At 43.8% G+C, this 19,176-nt stretch overlaps 1 protein-coding gene across 5 annotated transcripts in view; it reads left to right on the top strand.

Moving 5' to 3' along the window:
* Positions 1 to 19,176, top strand: part of Rin2 (Ras and Rab interactor 2) — a 264,895-nt gene that overhangs the window by 180,936 nt on the left and 64,783 nt on the right. For 4 of the 5 annotated variants that reach the window (XM_017800218.2, XM_029567625.1, XM_008841357.3 and 1 more), the window contains one exon: positions 16,715 to 16,815. In XM_017800218.2, coding sequence (XP_017655707.1) covers positions 16,715 to 16,815 — 101 coding nt within the window. Of the gene's footprint in view, positions 1 to 16,714; positions 16,816 to 17,053; positions 17,213 to 19,176 lie in introns of all 5 variants that reach the window. The other variant, XM_008841360.3, reaches the window with a different exon arrangement.

The following is a 19,176-nucleotide window of genomic DNA, read 5'->3' as shown; positions in this document are numbered from 1 at the left end:
TCCTACCTCCTATTCTTATCACGCCATCCTCTGAAGGGGTTACTCAAATTATCAATAGGGAATAGGGACACAGACTGCTCTGGCTTCTTCCATGCTGAACAGGGACGCAGGGTGAGGCAATTGGATTACCCCTTCAGTGGCTCTATCTAAAAGTCTCCCAAATTGCATAACTCAAATTGCATAACTCTTATCTTTAAGGGGAAAAGAAAGTCCTTGAATCATGAATAGGAGATGGGAAGAAGTAAAGGCAAGAGTAATTCTAGACAGGGAACTAGAAAAAAGTCAGAACAGGGCAATTTCCAAATGTTCATATGAGAGTCTATTGGAGTTTCTTGACAGGGGCTTCCAAAAGCATCCCTCTGCTGGGTTCTTCCTCATTTTTCTTTTGTCTTCCAAGGCTGGACTAGTTGGCTGGGAAGAGTGGCTGGATACTCATGTGAGGGTCCAGTGACCCTACTTGGCACTCCTTTAATGAATGAGTACAACCATCAACAAGCCCAATTGTGACTATGTTTAGGGATCAGGATCAGCCGAAGTCGTGATAATGGTAGTTATTTCATGCAGATGGGACTGCTGTATATAAATGATGCTGCATTCTTTCATATATTTACTTCTTTGGGTCAATTCACTGAGTTGGAAACATCAAATCTAATAGTTTTCATACTTAAAACGTTGACCTATGTATTTAAATTGCCTTCCAGAAAGAGTGAGTCAGTTATTCGTTTTCATCTGGTGCCTGGAGAAAGCGCAGTGAAGACAGCTGCTCAGTGGGAAGGTGGAAAGGGGAAGTGAGCTTGACGCTGCACCAGGAGAGGCCAAGCAGGGTAGCTGGGCACACCAAGTTTGAGCCTGAAGAAGAATCCAAAACCACTCATCTATTTAGTACTCAAGAAAACTGAAATCCCAAGACTTTAAGTACCCCCAACCCCCCAAACCAAGGTTACACAGTTGATAAGCCTCTCAGAACAGATAACCCCAAACTTCAGGTCTAACTTTAACAAAATGAAAAAAAAGAAAAGAAAAGAAAAGAAAAACCATAGTGAGGGTGTGTTTGACTGTGTCCCCCAAGGTTCATATTGTAAGCATTTAATCCCTTTTGTAACAAGACTGAGGTGGGACCTTAAGGAAGTACTGGGGTTGGGGTACTGTAGATGTAGAGAACCTGGGTTTGGTGTTGCCCACACTGGAGCTAAAAAAAACAACCATAACCCCAATTCCAGGGGATCCAATGCTTTTCTGGCCTCTGTGGGCATGGCACACACTTAGTACACTTAAATGCAGGCAAAACACTCATACACATAAAAAGAAAAGAAAAATAAATGATTGAATAATTGTGGCCCTGCCTTGGAGAATGTTTTCAGAATGACATCATGAAAATGGCTTAGTTATCAAGAGGGGAGGTGAAAGGATGAGTTCGGATCCCTTCTGACCCTGACACATGCACTTCTTGCCTTTTTGCCTTTTACGTGGAATGACACAGCAAGAAGACCTTTCTTTGCTCGATGCAGTCCCTGACTCTGGACTTCCCAGACTCCAGAACTGTGAGAAGTAAATATCTGTTATTTATAAATTACCCAGCCATGGGTATTCGACAGCAGCCTGAAATAGTGAATATAGTACAGATTGTTTTAATTCATTTATGAGAAAATCAACAGCTTTTCAAAGCCCTTTCCAGATGGTAGAAACTAATAAATTTAGAGTCAATGGAATCCAAGTGTGTTGGTACCCAACTGTAATCCAGCACTTGGGAGACTGAGACAGGAAGATCTGTAGTTTGGGGCCAGCCTGAGGTACATATCAAGACCCTGTCAGAAAGAAAGAAAAGAGGAAGAAAGAAAGAAAGAAAGAAAGAAAGAAAGAAAGAAAGAAAGAAAGAAAGAAAGAAAGAAAGAAAGAAAGAAAGAAAGGAAAGAAAGGAAGGAAGGAAGAAAAGAGAGAGAGAAAGGAAGAAAAAGAGAGAGAGAAAGGAAGAAAAAGAGAAAGATAAAACACACACAAAAGGAAGAAACGTGCAAAGAAAAGCATTTCCTTCCTTCCTCCCTCCTCTTTTTCCTTCCTACTTTTTTCTCCTCTCCCTACTTCCTCCCCTCTCCTTTTCTTTTCTCTTTGAGACAGTGTATCCCAGGCTGGCACTGAACTTGCAACGCTTTTGCCTTTGCCTCTAAAGTGCTGGATTTACATCCATGTGCCACCGTGCCTAAGAATAGTATCTTGACCCAACTTTAACATCTGTTGTGAGTCAGCTTATGTATCTGCCAACCTTCATATCACCAATATTGAACAATTTCTTGACCTATAAATAGCATAATTTCATGTAATTCAACCTAATATAGAACTGGCTAAACACAATTTTTTTCGGTGTTCTATTTTCTATTAAACAACTATCATTTGATAGTTAATGAATCTTCCCCATTAGCATTTGGCTTTATAGTCTAGACCTTTATCCAAATAAGTCGAATATGACTTCCCGGATGGCCTGAGGTCGGCTTATGGGTGCCCAGTAGTAACTTTGAAAGAAAAGTTTTTCCCTTTTCTTCAAGTTTTGCATTGTTCTCTTAACTGTTTCAGCCTCTAGGGTCTTTGTGGATGAAGATTGATGTTCACGGTGAACCTCCTCAAGCTGCCTTTTGACAGGGTTGTTCTCAAGACTGGAAGGCTGATGGCGCCACTCTGGGTTTTAGTTTTCATTTCCTAGGCTTCGTGTTTCCCCAGAGGTGCCTGTCCTCTGTGCAAAAATCTGCTCCCTCAGACTTCCAGGTTGGCCACAGCGGAATGCTTCCATACCCTACACCAGAGAAGGCACTGGGTTTGGGTGCCCATTGGTCATTATGTCAGTGCCTATTCTGTGAATTTCAGGATCCTAGTCCCACACACAGCATGCTTGTCACTAACACAGCAACCAAACAAGTCACTAGCACTCAACCCATCCAACCACAGGCTCTTTCACCTGAGCTGCATGAAAGCTTAGGCCAGTACATCTCAGGTCGAAGATTTGCAGGAGTTTCAGAATCACTGTATCTGAAATATGAAGAGTGGCAGATCTATTTTCTTGATGGTCTGTAACATGAGGGGTCATCTTATAATTGGCACTATCTTAAATTTGATGGAGCATATGATGATTTTGTTGTTCTTTCCCATTATAAAACCCAGAGCCTAAGACTTAATAATCACTTTCTTTTTAATTCCTCTTTAAGGCCTTGAAGACAAATCTCACTGCTTATACAGCCCAGATGACCTAGAACTTTCTATATAGCCACCTTGTCCTCAAAGCCAAGATCTTCCTGCCTCACCCTCCAGAATGCTGGGATTATAGGCATGGATAGACCTAGCTTGTGAACACTTGTAGAAAATATAAAACAAAAAATACAAAATCAAACTTTAAACAAAATTGCTAAAACTAACCAGTGCCATAGAAAACATGACAACTTTAAGCATGGTGGCACACACCTTTAATCCCAGCACTTGGAAGGCAGAGGCTAGTAGATCACTGTGATATTGGAACCAGCCTGAGATGATCTACCTAGTGAGTTCCAGGCCAGCTAAGGCTACATAGTCAGACCACCCCCACCAAAGGAAAAATAAAAAACAGAAAAAGAAAGAGAAAATGTGACTACGCTTACAATTTCCTTCTTCCAAATACTTCTCTTCTGGAGCTTATTACTAAACCTGAAAACACAGCACAGGCAGAAATGTGGTGTCAGCTGTGTCCTAAGGGCCATGCCTCCAGTTACACTGATCAGTGGCAGCCCCTAACTGTGCTCCTACCTTTTTATCACAGCATCCACCGTATTAATGAGCATTGTCAGGCAATGTGGAACTAACTTCAGTCTCTTTGATATGTTGACACATGAAGTTTATAATTTAATTATTAGCAAACAGCACCCTCAGTGAGAGCTTTGGAGATCAGAAAAGTACCATGCATCCTCAGGGTGAGAGCCACATGGGTGCTTTGCGGTGGTGAATAAGTAAACAGTCTTGAGCAAATTTTTAAAAAAATTCCTTAAGTGAGCGTACAAAATGATGGGTGTCTTTGTGCCACTATATATATATATATATATATATATGTATAATATTGCCTTCCACTACTCTCCCCGTCCCTCCTCCCACCTTCTTGGTAGTCCCTGTCCACCTTCTAAATGGTACCCTTCTGATTTCATGTCACATATATATATGATGTGGATGGATAGATACATGATAGATAGATGATAGATAGATAGAAAAAGTTTTTCCCTTTTCTTCAAGTTTTGCATTGTTCTCTTAACTGTAGAAACAGCCTCTAGGGTCTTGATGATAGATGATAGATAGATAGATAGATAGATAGATAGATAGATAGATAGATAGATAGATGATAGATAGATAGATGATAGATAGATAGATAATAGATAGATAGATGATAGATAGATGATAGATAGATGATAGATAGATAGATAGATAGATAGATAGATGATAGATAGATAGATAGATAGATAGATAGATAGATAGATAGATAGACAGATAGATAGATAGATAGATCTGGATTCTGCATCTAAGAGAAGACAGGTAGGGCTGAGGAGATGGCTCATTAGTTAAGAGCATTTGCTGCTCTTGCTGAGGACCCACATAGCAGCTAACAGTTGTCCGTAACTCAAAATCCAAGAAATGGAACACTCTCTTCCAGTCTCTGTAGGGACTGCCTACACGTGTTACACTTACGTACATGCAGGCCAAAAACTCATACACATAAAATAAAAATAAGTAAATTTTTAAAAAGACAGGCAATATGTTCTCTCCCCCTTTATTCCCTTATTCTCCCTTCCCTCCCTCAGACCTCCTTTCTTTCATAGTCCCCTTTTACTTTCATGTCACACACACACACACACACACACACATTGAAGTCTAAATACCACATATGACAGGAAACATGAGATATTTGTCTTTCTGAGTCTTCAGCAGACTCTTTTTAGTAGATACCACAATCTCTGCTACTTCCCCATCCTGTCCAGCTGAGGATTTGAAGGACTGACCAGAGCTCTATGTCCTCTGTGTCCTGATTTACCCTTTGTCTGGAAGGCAAACAAACAGGGAAGTTACCAAGAGGAAGGTGGGAGATCAGTTCATTCATGGGACTGCTCTGGGCTTGGAGAAAACAGTGCTATACAAAAAGATATGCCTGGTGAAGTTAAATCCAATGGGGGCCACACGGGAGCGTCCTGAACTCCAGGAATAACACTCACGCAGGCCCAGAGGCTAGAATGGTCAAGGTATGGGGCCAAGCAGGAAGGTTGGAGCGCATCTTAGTTGGGCTCTCCAGAAACATGTCAGCAGCTGAGGTTTTCATAGAAATGTGCTACCTGGAAATGCTCCCATGAGAAACCTGTGGTCCAATCCAGGCTGAGTCATTGCATAGAGGCCTCTAATAGCAAGCAGATATACTTCATCGGTAGCTGGTTGAAGACTGGACCTAAGAGTCCCTCTTGGCCTACCTGAGGTCCCAGTAGTCCAGGGGGTTGCCTGAGTAGAGATGTGGCACTGGCTGAATGGGACAAGATCCTCTTCTCTTGACCACTCTCCCAAGGTGTGAGAGGCCCCCTGTGGTAGAAGTACTGATCTTAAGCAAGGCTGCCAAGCCAGCAGCCTGGTGTTTACAGGGATTTTCATGTAGCAGGCTGAAGCAATGGGCATCTGGTTCATCAACAGCTTGAGGTGCCATCATACACAAGGGACATGATGTCCTTAATTTTCTGAGGCTTAATTTGGGGGCTGCACAGATGTAGCCATTACAGGGTGCAAGGCTTAGTGAGAGTCTTGAGAATAGACAGAGCCTAAAATACTCTGACAGCATTTTATTTGTTTTGTTAATCTTGATTAGTTTTGTTTTCTTTTTTGAGACAAGGTGTTGGTGTGTAGCCCAGGCAGTCCTTCAACTTGTGATCCCTCTGCCTCAGTTTCTAAATTGTTGGGATTACAGTTGTGTGCCTGAGCACCTGACCCTGGGCCTTATTTTATTTTATTTTTAAAAATAGTTTATTTATTGTTTTGGGGCTGGAGAGATGGCTCAGCAGTTAAGAGCACTGACTGCTCTCACAGAGTACTCAGGTTCGATTCTCAGCACCCACATGGCGTCTATGAACCGTCCTTAACACCACTTCCAGGGAAATTCAAAGCCTTCTGACCTCCACGGCACTGCAAGACACAGGTGCACTCACATACATGCAGGCAATACACTCATATGCATAAAATAAAATAAAATAAAATAAAATTTTATTTATTACTTTTAAGGCCGGGAATGGTGGCACGTGCTTTTAATCCTAGCATTCAGGAGGCAGAGACAAGTGCTGTGAGATCAGGGCCAGCCTGGTCTACATAGTGAGTTCCAAGCCAACTGAAGTTACAGGGAGACCCTGGCTCAAAAAGATCAAAGTATATATTTTTTTATTTATTATTTTTATGTATATGTGAGTGTATTGCCTCCATGTATGTAAGTGCATCTGTGTCATGCAATAACCACAGAGGTCAGAAGAGGCCCTGGATCCCCTGAAACTGGGGTTATGGACAGTTGTTAGCTACCATGTGAGTTCTAGGAATCACATGGTCCTCTGCAAGAGTAGCCAGTACTCTTAACTGCTGAACCATCTCTCCAGCCCTCCTTGGTCTTGTTTTAGCCACTTCCTAATTCTGATCTTATGTCACATGCAAGATAATTCCAGAAGAATGAAAGGCCTACAAACAAATATATGTAAATACGCAATCCAATATATGTCTTAGTAGAAAATTGTAGGACTATACTCTGCTTCAAGATAAGGAATAACTCCCTAGACATGAGTCCACAAACAAGGGCCTTGATGAAAAAGTAGATGATTTTCATCCTAACTTTTGGCCTGGTGGTATAGCCCTGTAATCCCAGTTACTCAAGAGGCTGAGGTAGGGTGCTCACAAGTTCAAAACTTGGCTAAGGCTAAGTTTGCGAGACCAGCCTAGGCAACTAATAAGATCTGGTCTTGAAATTGATTTTTTTAAAAGAAGGAGGAGGGGAGACTAAGGATACAGCTGAGGGAGTGGCAGAGTGCTTGCTGGACTGAAGTTAAGCCTCTGTGGCCAGCAGCTGCCTCTAACTCCAGTTCCAGGGGATCCAATGCTCTCTTCTGGCCTCTAAAGACACTGCACACACATGGTGCACTTACACACATGTAGGCAAGACACTCATACACATAAAATACAAAGAAATGAAGTTTAAAAAAAGATTTTGATTCAGACAAGTGTCACAGTCACTTTCAAAGATGACAGAGACAGTCAAGAAGGGCAAAGCCACCTGGACAGCTAAGAGTGTGACACCTCTTATAGACGTGGTGTCTTTTCTGAGCTTTCCCATCGTACATGAGGCGTACACTGAATGCTCATCCCAGCAGTGTCTATCAAAGTAGAATGGAAATATAGAACCAGGAATTGGGATGCTTGACTGTAACATAATTAGGGTACCGAGCGAGGAGGGTTGCCATGAGTTTCTAGGCTGGCCTGGGACACACAGCAAGGATTAGACCAGCCAGGGCTACTACATAGCATTACCTTGTCTTCTAAAAAAAAAAAAAAAAGCAATAAAAGAAATGAAGATTGTGGGATATCCCCACATATAAGTGATTCCCAGTGGATTCAGTGTGGATGAATCTCAACATTTTTTTGAATGACATTCAAGCTGTGGAGCAATAATCCACTCCATTGAGTGGAAAAGCAGAGTAATACTATTCTGGAATGAACTAGGTGGACACTGTTGCCAACTCCTGTAATCACAGCACTCGGGAAGCTGAGGCAGGAGAATTACTTTAAGTTTGAGGCCAGCCTGGGCTACATAGAGAAAATAGCTAGGCGTGGTGGCACATGTCTATAATTCTAGCACTCAGAGGCAGGAAGATCAGAAGTTCAAGGCCAGCTGGAGGTCACTCTGGGCTACATAAACCCTGTCTCAAAGAACAATAAAAAGTGTCCCTCTACAAAAGTGAGGGAGAACCCTGTATTGCTTTTTATTCCCTGGTGATTGTTCCAGTGGCAAAGGCTGCTTGCAAGTGTGGAAGAGGCCCATTGTTTTTCAGCCTGCTTTGGAAAACCCCCAGTGTGGGCTGCACCCATGGGACCTAGAAGCAACTCCAGGTCAGCAGAGGCAGATGGGAGAGGGAATTGTTTGGGTCATCTGATTTCTCAGGTCCTGGAGGTAAGTCTGTTCCCACACAACTGATTCCTGGAATGTAAAAGCGCACCACACCCCAAGGCCACGCTGATGAATTGGGGTATAGAAGAAATTCCATAGCTGGGAGCCAAGTGCCTGACTTTTCCCACACCCTAGGTTTCTAGCCTCCATCCTATCAGCCGCGCATCCCTCCTCAGACCAGTGATAACAGTCCTGAGTGGCACCAGGCATTTGCAAAGCCTGGTGTCAGAACTTGCTCCGCAAGCATTTTCTTGTTTTATTTTTACTTGACCTTCAAGAGAATTACTCTCCTTTTATCTAACTCTAAAAGGAAGAAAAGATTTGGGGTCCCTCCCTCTTCCCTCCTCCCTCTAGTGCATACGGGGATACATACATTGACTTTCCTTCCCATCAGAGGAAAGTGGGCATCCAGTGAACAGATCTCTAGATTAAAGACTACTGGAGAGAGAGAGAGAGAGAGAGAGAGAGAGAGAGAGAGAGAGAGAGAGAGAGAGAAGAGTGAGCCCTCTCTTCCCCCAGGTCTTTGCTGCTGTCAGGGATTCTTCTGGGCTGGGATGTATATGGACCTCTCTCCCATGTCCTTTAGCATCAGCCCTCTATAATCTTGATTGCCAAAAATAGGAGATAATATAAATAGGAATAGGACAGAGAGCACTTAGACACCTGCTGCAGTGTTTAGTCCTCCAATAGCTCCTCTAACAGCATCAGGCTTAGCTTTGGAGGCTTAAGGTTGAGGCCACCCAGATGGACTTGTGACTGGCCCAAGGTGTCCTGTACCCCAAACTGATGTACTTACTACTACACACTGCCAAGCTATAGACCACCTTGGAAATGCACCAATTGATGCTTCAAGTGTTGCTTGGTGGATGAGGTCCTGCCTGCAGAGAAATTGCAGAATAATTATGAAATAGTGTAAATTAGTGTAGATTCCTACACCAGACCTGAATGCACAGGCCCAGCCTTGCCCAGACTCAGCCCTGGGTGGGACCTCAAAGGGCTGGGAAAGAACCTGAGCCCTGATGAATGATTCTCCCACTCTGGACAGGGATGCCAGTTAACATGCAGCCACCCCATGGTTCATTGAACAGGAAGACTCACGGGTTACAGCCCAAGGGTATTAAGTTTCTCAGTAGAATGAGAGGACCCAAGCCCAGCCTTCCTCTCTCCTCTTGTGATCACTATGGCCCTTCCTCTGGCTTCTTGGATAGAATCCCCATCTATGTCAGCAGCTCTCTCTCCCAGCTTATCTAATTTTTTTAATTTTTGTGGCAGACTGCAAACCCAGGGCCTCACACTTTTGAGGCAAGTTCTCTAGCACAGTGTCACAGTCCTACCCCCTCACCCAGCTTCTGAACCTGTGCGGATCACCCCTTTGCTTACTGAGTCTTATTGCACAGCTGTGCAGGGAAAAGCAAACCCATATACCACCCTGCTTTGTCAATAGAGTTCTGCTGTGCTCTGTCCCTGTAGGTGACTGGCTGTTGTGTTCAGACCTTAGTTATGGTGTAGTGTTTTAGGAATGACAGAGATATGCTGGGACTTGGGGATAAGAACCATTGTCTCACCAACATGCCCACCTGGTATCCCATCTCACCCTCTGACTGTACCAGATAACAGCCACCATTGACCCCTCTTCTGTGGTCTACAGGCTTCCTGGGTGACCAAATGGAGCTGTAGGAAGCACAGGGGCTTTTAGACTGATGCTTGTGTCTTGTTGTATAGTGGGTTTGGAGAAACTTTAGTTAATAGGACATACACAGAAGCTCCTAATGGTTTTAACATGGGTCCCTTTAGGTGGGTGCTGAGTTATCTCTGTCCTCAAAGAATGAAATTAAGAAGAATCAAACATGAGATTAGGGCCAAACTTTGTAAGAATTAAAAGTAAACAAATAAGCACAAATTCATCAAAGAACAATGTAAGGAACTCCCGAAATCCAATCAATGGGACTTGAGAGAGGAAGGAATGGTTTGTGGTGATAACTTTTGCTGGTGCGGGCCTGGTAAGTATAAACACATAATGCTGAGAGGCAGGCCTGGCCCTGGAACACTGAACTCTGGTTCAATTGTTGGGGAATTCCCTCTATGCTAAGTGGATGAGTAGGGATTGAACATGGAGGTAGACGGAAAAGATGGAGTCTGGAAAAAAGGATCCTCATCTGGTAAGAATCCAGCCAAGAGCACCCTTTGCATCCATCTACCTTCATGCCTTGAGGTCACTGTGCCTTCCTTTCGCATTACAGAGAAATGATGAATCAGTGATTCTCCAGCCCAGTACCACTAAGTGAGAGCCACACTGTTGTATCTTCTGCTGGGCTGGGTATAGAGAAGAAGGCAAGGATAAAGAGGTCTGGAGATGCAGCCAGAAGTGTGATAGTGGGAGATATGCCTGGAGGGAGCAGCTTACCTGGAAGAGTCGGCTGCTTCTCCTGAGGAAGGCCATTGTGGAGTTTCCAATGTTTATTTAAATACGTATTATTATGTGTGCACCTGCATACACAAAGGTCAAGGGACAACTTGCAGGCAGAAGAGGCCATCAGATCCCCTGGAACTGGAGTTACGGACAGTTGTTAGCTGCCATGTGGGTGCTGGGATTCAAACCCGGGTCTTCTGCAAGGACAGTCAGTGTTCTTAACCGCTGAGCCATCTCTCCAGCTCCCATTTTTTTTAATTAAAAAAATATTTTTTGTGTATGTGTGAGTGTTTTGCCTGCATGAATGTAAGTGTACGCGTCCTGTGTCCTGCACTGCCTACAGAGGCCAGAAGAGGATGTCAGATAGATCCCCTGGTACCAGAGTTAGGGATGGTTGTTAGCCACCATGTGGATGCTGGGAACTGAACCTGGGACCTCTGGAAGGGTAGTCAATGCTCTTAACTGATGAGCCATCTCTCCAGCCCCAAACTACCTTCTAAATATTTATATTTATCCCAAGCTTCTACAATGGGCAGTAGTTAATGCATAGACTCATTACTGGTCAAAATGCTGACAGTCTGTGACTTTTGACTGCTCAGCTCTAGGGGACTCAAGGTTCAGGGAACATCTTGGAAGAGTGGGAGGAAAGAATGCAAGAGACGGAGGATGGGAAGAAGTGCTGTAAATGCTGTCTTCTGGACACAGCATGGCCACCGCACTCAGGAACTCACTGCAGTTATGATTACCAGCACACGACTCACACAAGATCAAACCAACAAGATCAGTCAATATTCGATCAGGAAGCTCTAAGTGGACTGGAGAGGACTTTAAGGTGGAAAGGGATGTGTTGAGGGGTATCCAGGATTGAGTGTAGGTGTGAATGACTCTACAGAAGCAAGTCCCCCTTCCTTCACTGAGGCTGTGGTCCAGACTGAAAAACCAATACAATTATGGGAACAGAGAGCCCTGCCCAGAGGACAGCCTGTCACAGCCTCAGGCAAACCTGAGATAAGATTCCCATTCCAGCAGGAAGATAGGTCACTGGGTCTCCATTCACTTCTCCAGACTTCAGTCATCCTGCTATCACCTCACTGATTTGAGCATACGAATCCCCAGTGCAGGCTGGTGAGATGGCTCAGTGGGTTAGGGCACTTGCTGCCAAGCCTGACTGCAGTTTAAGCCCTGAGAGAACTAACTCCTGGAAGCTGTCCTTCGTCTCAAGTGTTGGTGGCTCACACATGTAGTCCTAGCATTTGGAGAGGCTGAGGCAGGAAAACTGCCACGTATTTGAGGACAGTCTGGGCTAAAAGTGAGACCTCACAAGGCATTGAGCATCTCCTTCCACTTAAGTATAGCTGCATCTGAGACTGACCCTCTGGACTCAGACAATAATCCCCACACACGGGTTTTTTTTTTTTTCCTTCAAGACATCAATAAGCAGTATTTATACAGTTATCCATGGTGTTAAACGTTGTATATTAAATGCAGCATTTTTTCTTGCCTTTCTTTGTATTTGAGATGGGTTCTCACTATATTTTAATTTTTACTTGTATTTAATATATATGAGTATTTTGTTTACATGTAAGCGTACCATGTGTGTGCAGTGCCCATGAGGCCAGAAGACAGAATCGAGTTGCCTGGAACTGGAGTTATGGATAGTTGTTAACCACCATTTGGGTGCTGGGAACTGAACCTGGGTCTTCTGCAAAAGTAGCCAGTGCTGTTAGCTGCTGAGCCATTTCTCCAGCCCTGGTCTCACTATACTGCTGTCAGGTTGGTCTCAAATTCATGTGCTCCAGTGAACCCCTGCTTCAGCATCCCAGGCAGCTGAAAGTGTGAGCCATGACATCAGCTTTTCTTTTCTTCTTTTAGAAAAGGTTCATGGAATTGAGGATGTAGTAGGTGTGTGTACTTGGGTTGAACCCAAGCACCACAAAAGACTGCTTTCCTGGCATGCATGAGGCCCTGGGTTCAATCTTGAACATCAGCAAGCAAAGGTTTTTGAACTTTCATGTGTGGTGCTATTACTTGTTAGCTGTATCCACTATCGTATTATTTATGTAATCTTATCCCCTCACCTATTTATGGACATTTACATGCATGTAGTGTGTTGTTCTCATATACTTAGAATGGTACAGCAAATATTTTTTTAAAGGCTTCCTTGTAACCACATGCAAGAATTTCTCTAGGTGCACATCTAGATTTCTGAATCTTTGACCCTAAAAGATACTGCCAAATTGCTTTCCAACGTGGTTCTATGAATATTATTCTTCCCACAGAATAAGAGGGATCTTCTTTTCCTAAATCTTGCAATATGTGGCATTGTTAGACCATTTTTTCCACTTTGATATGGATGAAATGGGACGTCCTGTTCATTTTCTCTTACAATACCCTAGCTTTACCTGGAGACCTCAGTCCAGGCATGTACACATGGAGATGAATCCAGAATGAAGGGTGTGGCTGGCTTCTCTTCTGATTTCTAAGGATTAGGCATACCCAGAGCTGTTTGCTGAGTCCCCCTTGTCCCTTGACATTCTCCTTAAATCTCTGCCCTTTTCAGCGCTTCACAACCCCAGGCATATATATCGTTGACTTCCAGATATAGAATGATCTCCATCTTGAGTGCCAAAACTACTGAAAAGATTTTGATGACCAATAAGCAACTGAGTTAAAATTAGCTTGTCTATTGTCCCATTCACTTTCCCTTTCAAGCCTCATTCTTCCCCGTTCTTCTTTACCCCGGTCAAATGCTCTGTCATTTTCCTCATCATTCAAACCATGTTGTTGGGTTTTTGGTTTGTGTGTGTTTGTTTACGTCTCAGGTATCCCTGACTGGCCTCTGAACTCACTATATAGTAGAGGATGATCTTGAACTTCTGATTCCCTTGCTTCTACCTCTCAAGTGCTGGGATTACAGGAGTGCACCAGCAGGAGTCGCTTTTTATTCTTTCTCATAATCCCACATTCAGCCATCAATTTATGTGCATCTCTGTGTCATGTTATTCACAAATTTCCTCTTTCTGTTTCCACTGCTCCCACTTTGGCCTAAGCCACCATGATCTCTTGTCTGGGCCACCGCAGTTGCACCTAACTAGTCTCCTTGCTCCCCCTCGTGCTTTTGCAAACATCTCTAGCCAAAAGACAAGATGACTTTATTTTCTTGGCAATGCTATGGATCAAACTCAGGACCTTGTGCATGCTGGGCAAGTGCTGTAACACTGAGCTACATCCCTAGTTCCAAGGCCATAAAACAAATAATATGTAACTGCCATACTTAAAACCTTCCAGTGGCTCTTATTTCAGGACATTCAAATTGATAAATACTGTGTTATTCAGTAAACTTCCTGCCTGCCCCTTTCCACATTCCTTCCCAGGTTCTGGAACTTTCTATCCATGATGGGCTCTTCCTTGGATATTCTCAGGGCTCCACTGTCGTCATTCAGGGCTCTGTCACCTGTGCAAACACCTATCCTGACAACCCACTCTGAGTAGCAGGGCCCCTTCATTGCTCCCTAGAGTACACTAACCTACCTCCATTCCAGAATAGCTCAGTTTCAGTGCTGTGGTCTGTCCAGTCCACCAGAATATTAACTCAATGGAAATGGAGACTCACAAGCCCTTACTCCATACTTGTAATAAATGCCTGGCATGAAGTGGATGCCCAGGAAGGTTTGTAGAATGAATGAATGAACTCATTTTCACCCAACAGGCCACAAATAGCATAAGACACACTTGTATAAAAAAAAAAAAGGGTTTTCAAAAATAGCAAGCAGAGTAGCAACCCTAAGCATCTTCTGTACTAACAGTGGTTAGTTAAGTGCCAATAAGATTGTGTTGAGGAGCTGGGGATGTAGCTCAGTAGTAGAGCATTTACCTAGCATTTACCTAGCATGCACAACCCTGAGTTTAATCTCCAGCTCCGCCCCCCACGCCCAAAATGCTGGTGAATGGGTGAGCCTGATATTTTGCCCCAGCCTTCAGAATGGGACATAGCCTTTTTACAGTAGCTGTGGGACAGAAGACAGCAGAAATTTTTTGCCAGAAGAGGCCAGAAGTCTGGGGCTTACCCACCTACCACTCACCCATTCCCAGTCTTAGTCAATCCTTTCTCTCCCCTCTCCTGTCTTCTTGTTTTTATTTTAGAATTTGATTCAATCATTCATTTAATCATAGGCACGGTCTATGTTGCCCAGTCTGATTTCAGTCTTCTGTGCCCAAATGATCCTCTGACTTTGCTTCCCATGTAGCTGGGGCTATAGGTATGTGCCACAGTGTGTGCATTTTATCAGCCATAGAAAACTAAGCTAAGCATGCCTATGGGATCACATGCCTATGATCCCAGTAGTCAGGAACTGAGGCAGGAGTAATGATTACTTTAACTTTTAGGCCAGCTTTGGGCTACATAATGAGTTCCAGGCCAGCCTGAGCTACTTAGCAAGACTCTGTCTCAAAACACCAAAACAAAACACTGCAGTGAGAACAGGGTACTTATAAGAGGCAGAGGCAAGGGAAGCTCAAGTTCAAGGCCAAACTGCAACACATAGTGAGTTGAAGACCAACCTAGGCTACATAGAAAGATCCTAGCTTGGGCTGGAGAGATGGCTCAGTAATTAAGAGTCCTTATTGCTTTTGCAGAGGATATGGGTTCCGTCCTGAGCAGCCACAAGATAGCTCACAATCAGGGGATCTGGCATGCTCTTCACCCTTCACATGCACCTGCCTCAGTCACTCGATCAGTTGATGCTGGAGACAACAGCTCTGGAAGAATATTTGCCTAGTGTGTGTGAGGCCTTGGGTTTGATGTCTAACACCACACAAAAGTTCAGCTTATAAGGGGCTGTATGTCTTTTACTTTGGGGGGAACCAGGGATGGCTGCCTGTTTTTGAGCCAGGGTCTTACAGTGTAGCACAAGCCTACCCCAAACTCTCCATACCCCTTCCTCAGCTTCTTGGGTGCTAACATTATGGGTGTATGCCATCCCATCGTGCCTGGTAATATTTTTTAATTTGTTCATTTCTTTCTTTGTTTTTTGAGTCAGGGTCTAGCCCAGGCTGGCCTCAGACTTGCTTTGTAGCCAAACCTGGCCTTGAACTTATGCTCCTCCAGTTTCTACCTCCCAAGTGCTGGGATTACAGCCATGCACTATCAGCCTACCTGGTATATCTTTAAAATAAGTTTATTTACAAAACGTAAATAGTTTTGTTCTGTTGGTGTTTGGGATTTTCTTGTTTTGTTTGAGATAAGATCTCAGGCTGACCTTGAACTCTCTATGAAGCTGAGAAAGACCTTTCACTTCTGATTTTTCCTGCTTCTACTTCCTGAGTGCTGGGGTGCCAGTGCACACCACCACACCCAGCTTATAAAGTGCTGTGGGTCAGACTCAGGGCCTTGTGCATGCTAAGCAAGCACTATACCACTGAGCCCCTTTCATAGCCTTTTGTGACAGGGGCTCACTATGTATCCCTGGCAGGCCTGGAACTGAGTATGTGGTCTAGGCTGGCCTCAAACTTGCAGCAATCCTCCGGTCTGTCTTCTGAATGCTGGAATTAGAGATGTATACCACCACCCCCAGCTTTGTTGTTATTTGGTTTTGTTTTCTTGAGACAGGGTCTCCCTGTAGCCCTAGCTTGCCTAGAACTCACTGTGTAGCCCAAGCTGGTCTGCATCTCATAGAGATCTGTCTGCCTCTGCCTCCCAAGTGCTGGGATTAAAGGTGTGAGCCACCACTCCCAGCTCACCCCCAATTTTTTGGTTAAAAACATTTTAATGTAGAGAATTCCTTGGAAAGTTTCTTCTGACAAAAACACTTATGTGGAGGCCTGGTTTGAGTAGAATTAATTTATTCCCTGTATTTATGTTGAGCAACCAAACTGGGTATCAGATTCTTTTCCTTAGAACAATACTGAAACCCAAGCTCTTCCCCAATACCCAAACCTAAGTTCTTCCCCTTTTTTAAAGGGAACCTCCCTCCTCCCCCTTTATTTTTTCCTTTGGTTAGAGGAAATTCACTGAGCCAAGGTTTAAAAAAAGTGTGGTCATCTGTAGAGGGCGGGATTTCCTTGGGTCTCGAAGCACGCCCCGCCCCTCCACTTCCTGACGTCATACTATTTTTGTCTTTGAATAGCTCATTGACACAATTGCCTCGGAGATCGGAGAACTGAAACAGGAGATGGTGCAGACAGATGTCAGCCTGGAAAATGGCCTGGAACCTTCTGAAACCCACAGGTGACCAAAAACGTGATGAGGTGCTGGGTGCGAGACAGGACTCGCTGAAGCCCAAGAGTGAAGAGGGCTGGCATTCCGTCATTCCTCCTAAGTTTGGGAACTGGGAGTGTGGTGGCAACACCAGAAGAAATTCTCTGTAGGAGGTGGGAGTGGCCTAGGAGCGCCTTGTCTGCTTGTTTGTTTTAATTGCTTTGAAGGCACTTGAACTTTATACCTTCTCAATTCCTCCTGGCACCAGAACCCGGAAACCTAAAATTGTCTGTGCCATGTCACAATGATGGAAAAAGTAATGCAGCGGATCCTCCGTGGGCAAAGTAGAATTCAGTATAGCCCTGTCAGTCTCCAGAAGGTTTAAAGGGGAGCAACTAAAGAGGATGGATCCATTTTGCATTCTCAGGTCAGAAAAACCCCAGAGCTACCATAGTTGTTAACCTGAAAAGCCATCTAGTGGGTTGGGAATTGGATGAGGTTGTAAACAGTTTAAGACAGGGGAGGTAATATGTTGTGTTGGTTTGGCACGCTGTACACCCTCTGGTAGGTAGAAGGGGGGCTGGTTTTTATTTGGAGAATGGGCATGCAGGGGTCAGGGTGGGCTTGGGACGATGGAGGTTATGTCCTTTAGCTCTTTGAAATTGTCATCTTCGCTAACAAAGACAGCAGTCTATCATTGCTACAAAATGACATGGACAATTAGTGCCTCAGAAACTAGATGCATAATCAACCTCACCTCCCTTTTCCCAGAGAGCAGGTTTGAGACTGCCTGGGACAGAATGAAGCTGAGATTTAAGGTATGGGTTTTGCTTATAAGTCATAGGCTGGTGAACCAGGTGACTCTGGTTGCCCAGGCAAGTTTCAAACCAGCCAGACTTGTTCTCTGCCCAAGATGGAAGGGAGTGAATACAAGCCCAGGGAGGCAGGTTCCTGACAGCTGGAGATACCCTGCCTCTCAGGAAGAACTACATTTGCCTTAGCTGGCAACAAGTTCCTTCCACTTCCTGGGCGTCTTTACAAAGTGGTGGGGTAGACCAGTTATTTCCCCACTCGTTTTGGCCTTTGGGGCTTTTTTTCTACTTCAGTGTGAAAGGTTTTAATTAAATTGTTTTCCCCCATAAATTTCACAAATGCAGTGATTTTTCAGTTAGAGACTTTTCCATTTCACATTCAAGAGTAGTTCAAAGACCCTTCTTAGAGCTTTAGGATTTACCTGCACTCTTGCAGTGTTAATTTAAGCTAAAAAGTAAAGAGGAGTTTAGGCTGATTGATGATCAGGATTTAGTGGCATCTGTTTCTTCCATATCTAGAAAGTACAGCACTGGGAGATAGACCCCAAACTCTGCAGGTAATAGACACAGAAGGAACCCCTTCTGCTGAGGGAACCCCTTCCTGAGCATAGGTCACAGAGGCTGTCAGTGTTTGGGAGGTGGTGGGTTAAGAGCCATCAAAATCTCACTTTCTGCTGTCAGCAGGCCTTAGGGTAGGAGAGCTGGTGATCATTTAATCATTAACATCTCATTTATTTGTTTATTTTTTGTGCATGTTGAGTATGTTTTCTATCACTGAGCTACACTCATTGCCCTAGCTTCTCTTTTTATCTTTTCCTTTTCAAATTTAATAATGATCAAGAGTAGGGCTGGAGAGATAGATGGCTCAGTGGTTTAGAACACTGGTTGTTCTTGTAGAGGACCCAGGTTCAAATCCCAGCACCCACATGGCAGCTAACAACTGTCCATTACTCCAGTTCCAGGGGTTCTGATGGCCTCTTCTGTTCTCCGCAGGCATTGCACACCGGTGCACTTACCTACGTGCAGGCAATACACTCATACACATAAAATAAAAATAATAAATAAAATAGTTTTTAATTAAAAAAATAATGATTAAAAGTATGCCACACTAACTTTTCTGTTCAGATTAGTTTCTCTTGTCTTTAGATGATGTATTAGTTACCATTGAATTTACTCATTCTGGGGCACTTTACTTGGCTTAAAGAATAAATAATGATACCCATGCATGGTAGCATACACCTATAATCCCAGGTGGAGGCAAGAGGCCAGCCTCAGCTACATAGCAAGTTTGAGGCCAGCTTGGGCTTTATGAGACCCTGTCTCAAAAAAATTATTTAATGGCAAAGAAAGGGAATTACCTTTATTTATTTAACAGCTTATGTATACTGTGTTTACCATGTGTCAGACACTGGCTTCAGTGGTAGAGTTGCTAACTCACTGCATCTTCATGAGAACTAAGCAGTCCATATTATGACCCTCCTTTTACTCATGTGGGAACTGAGGATGTGGCTAAAACACTGGACAGATTATCCTTGGGCTTCTGTGCTGGAGTCTGTCACTGCTTTTTTTTTTTTTTTTT

Source organism: Nannospalax galili, unplaced genomic scaffold, assembly GCF_000622305.1.
Source record: "Nannospalax galili isolate Female #2095 unplaced genomic scaffold, S.galili_v1.0 scaffold510, whole genome shotgun sequence".
In the NCBI taxonomy this organism is placed as follows: Eukaryota; Metazoa; Chordata; class Mammalia; order Rodentia; family Spalacidae; genus Nannospalax; species Nannospalax galili.
This window is presented reverse-complemented; position numbering and strand designations above follow the sequence as displayed.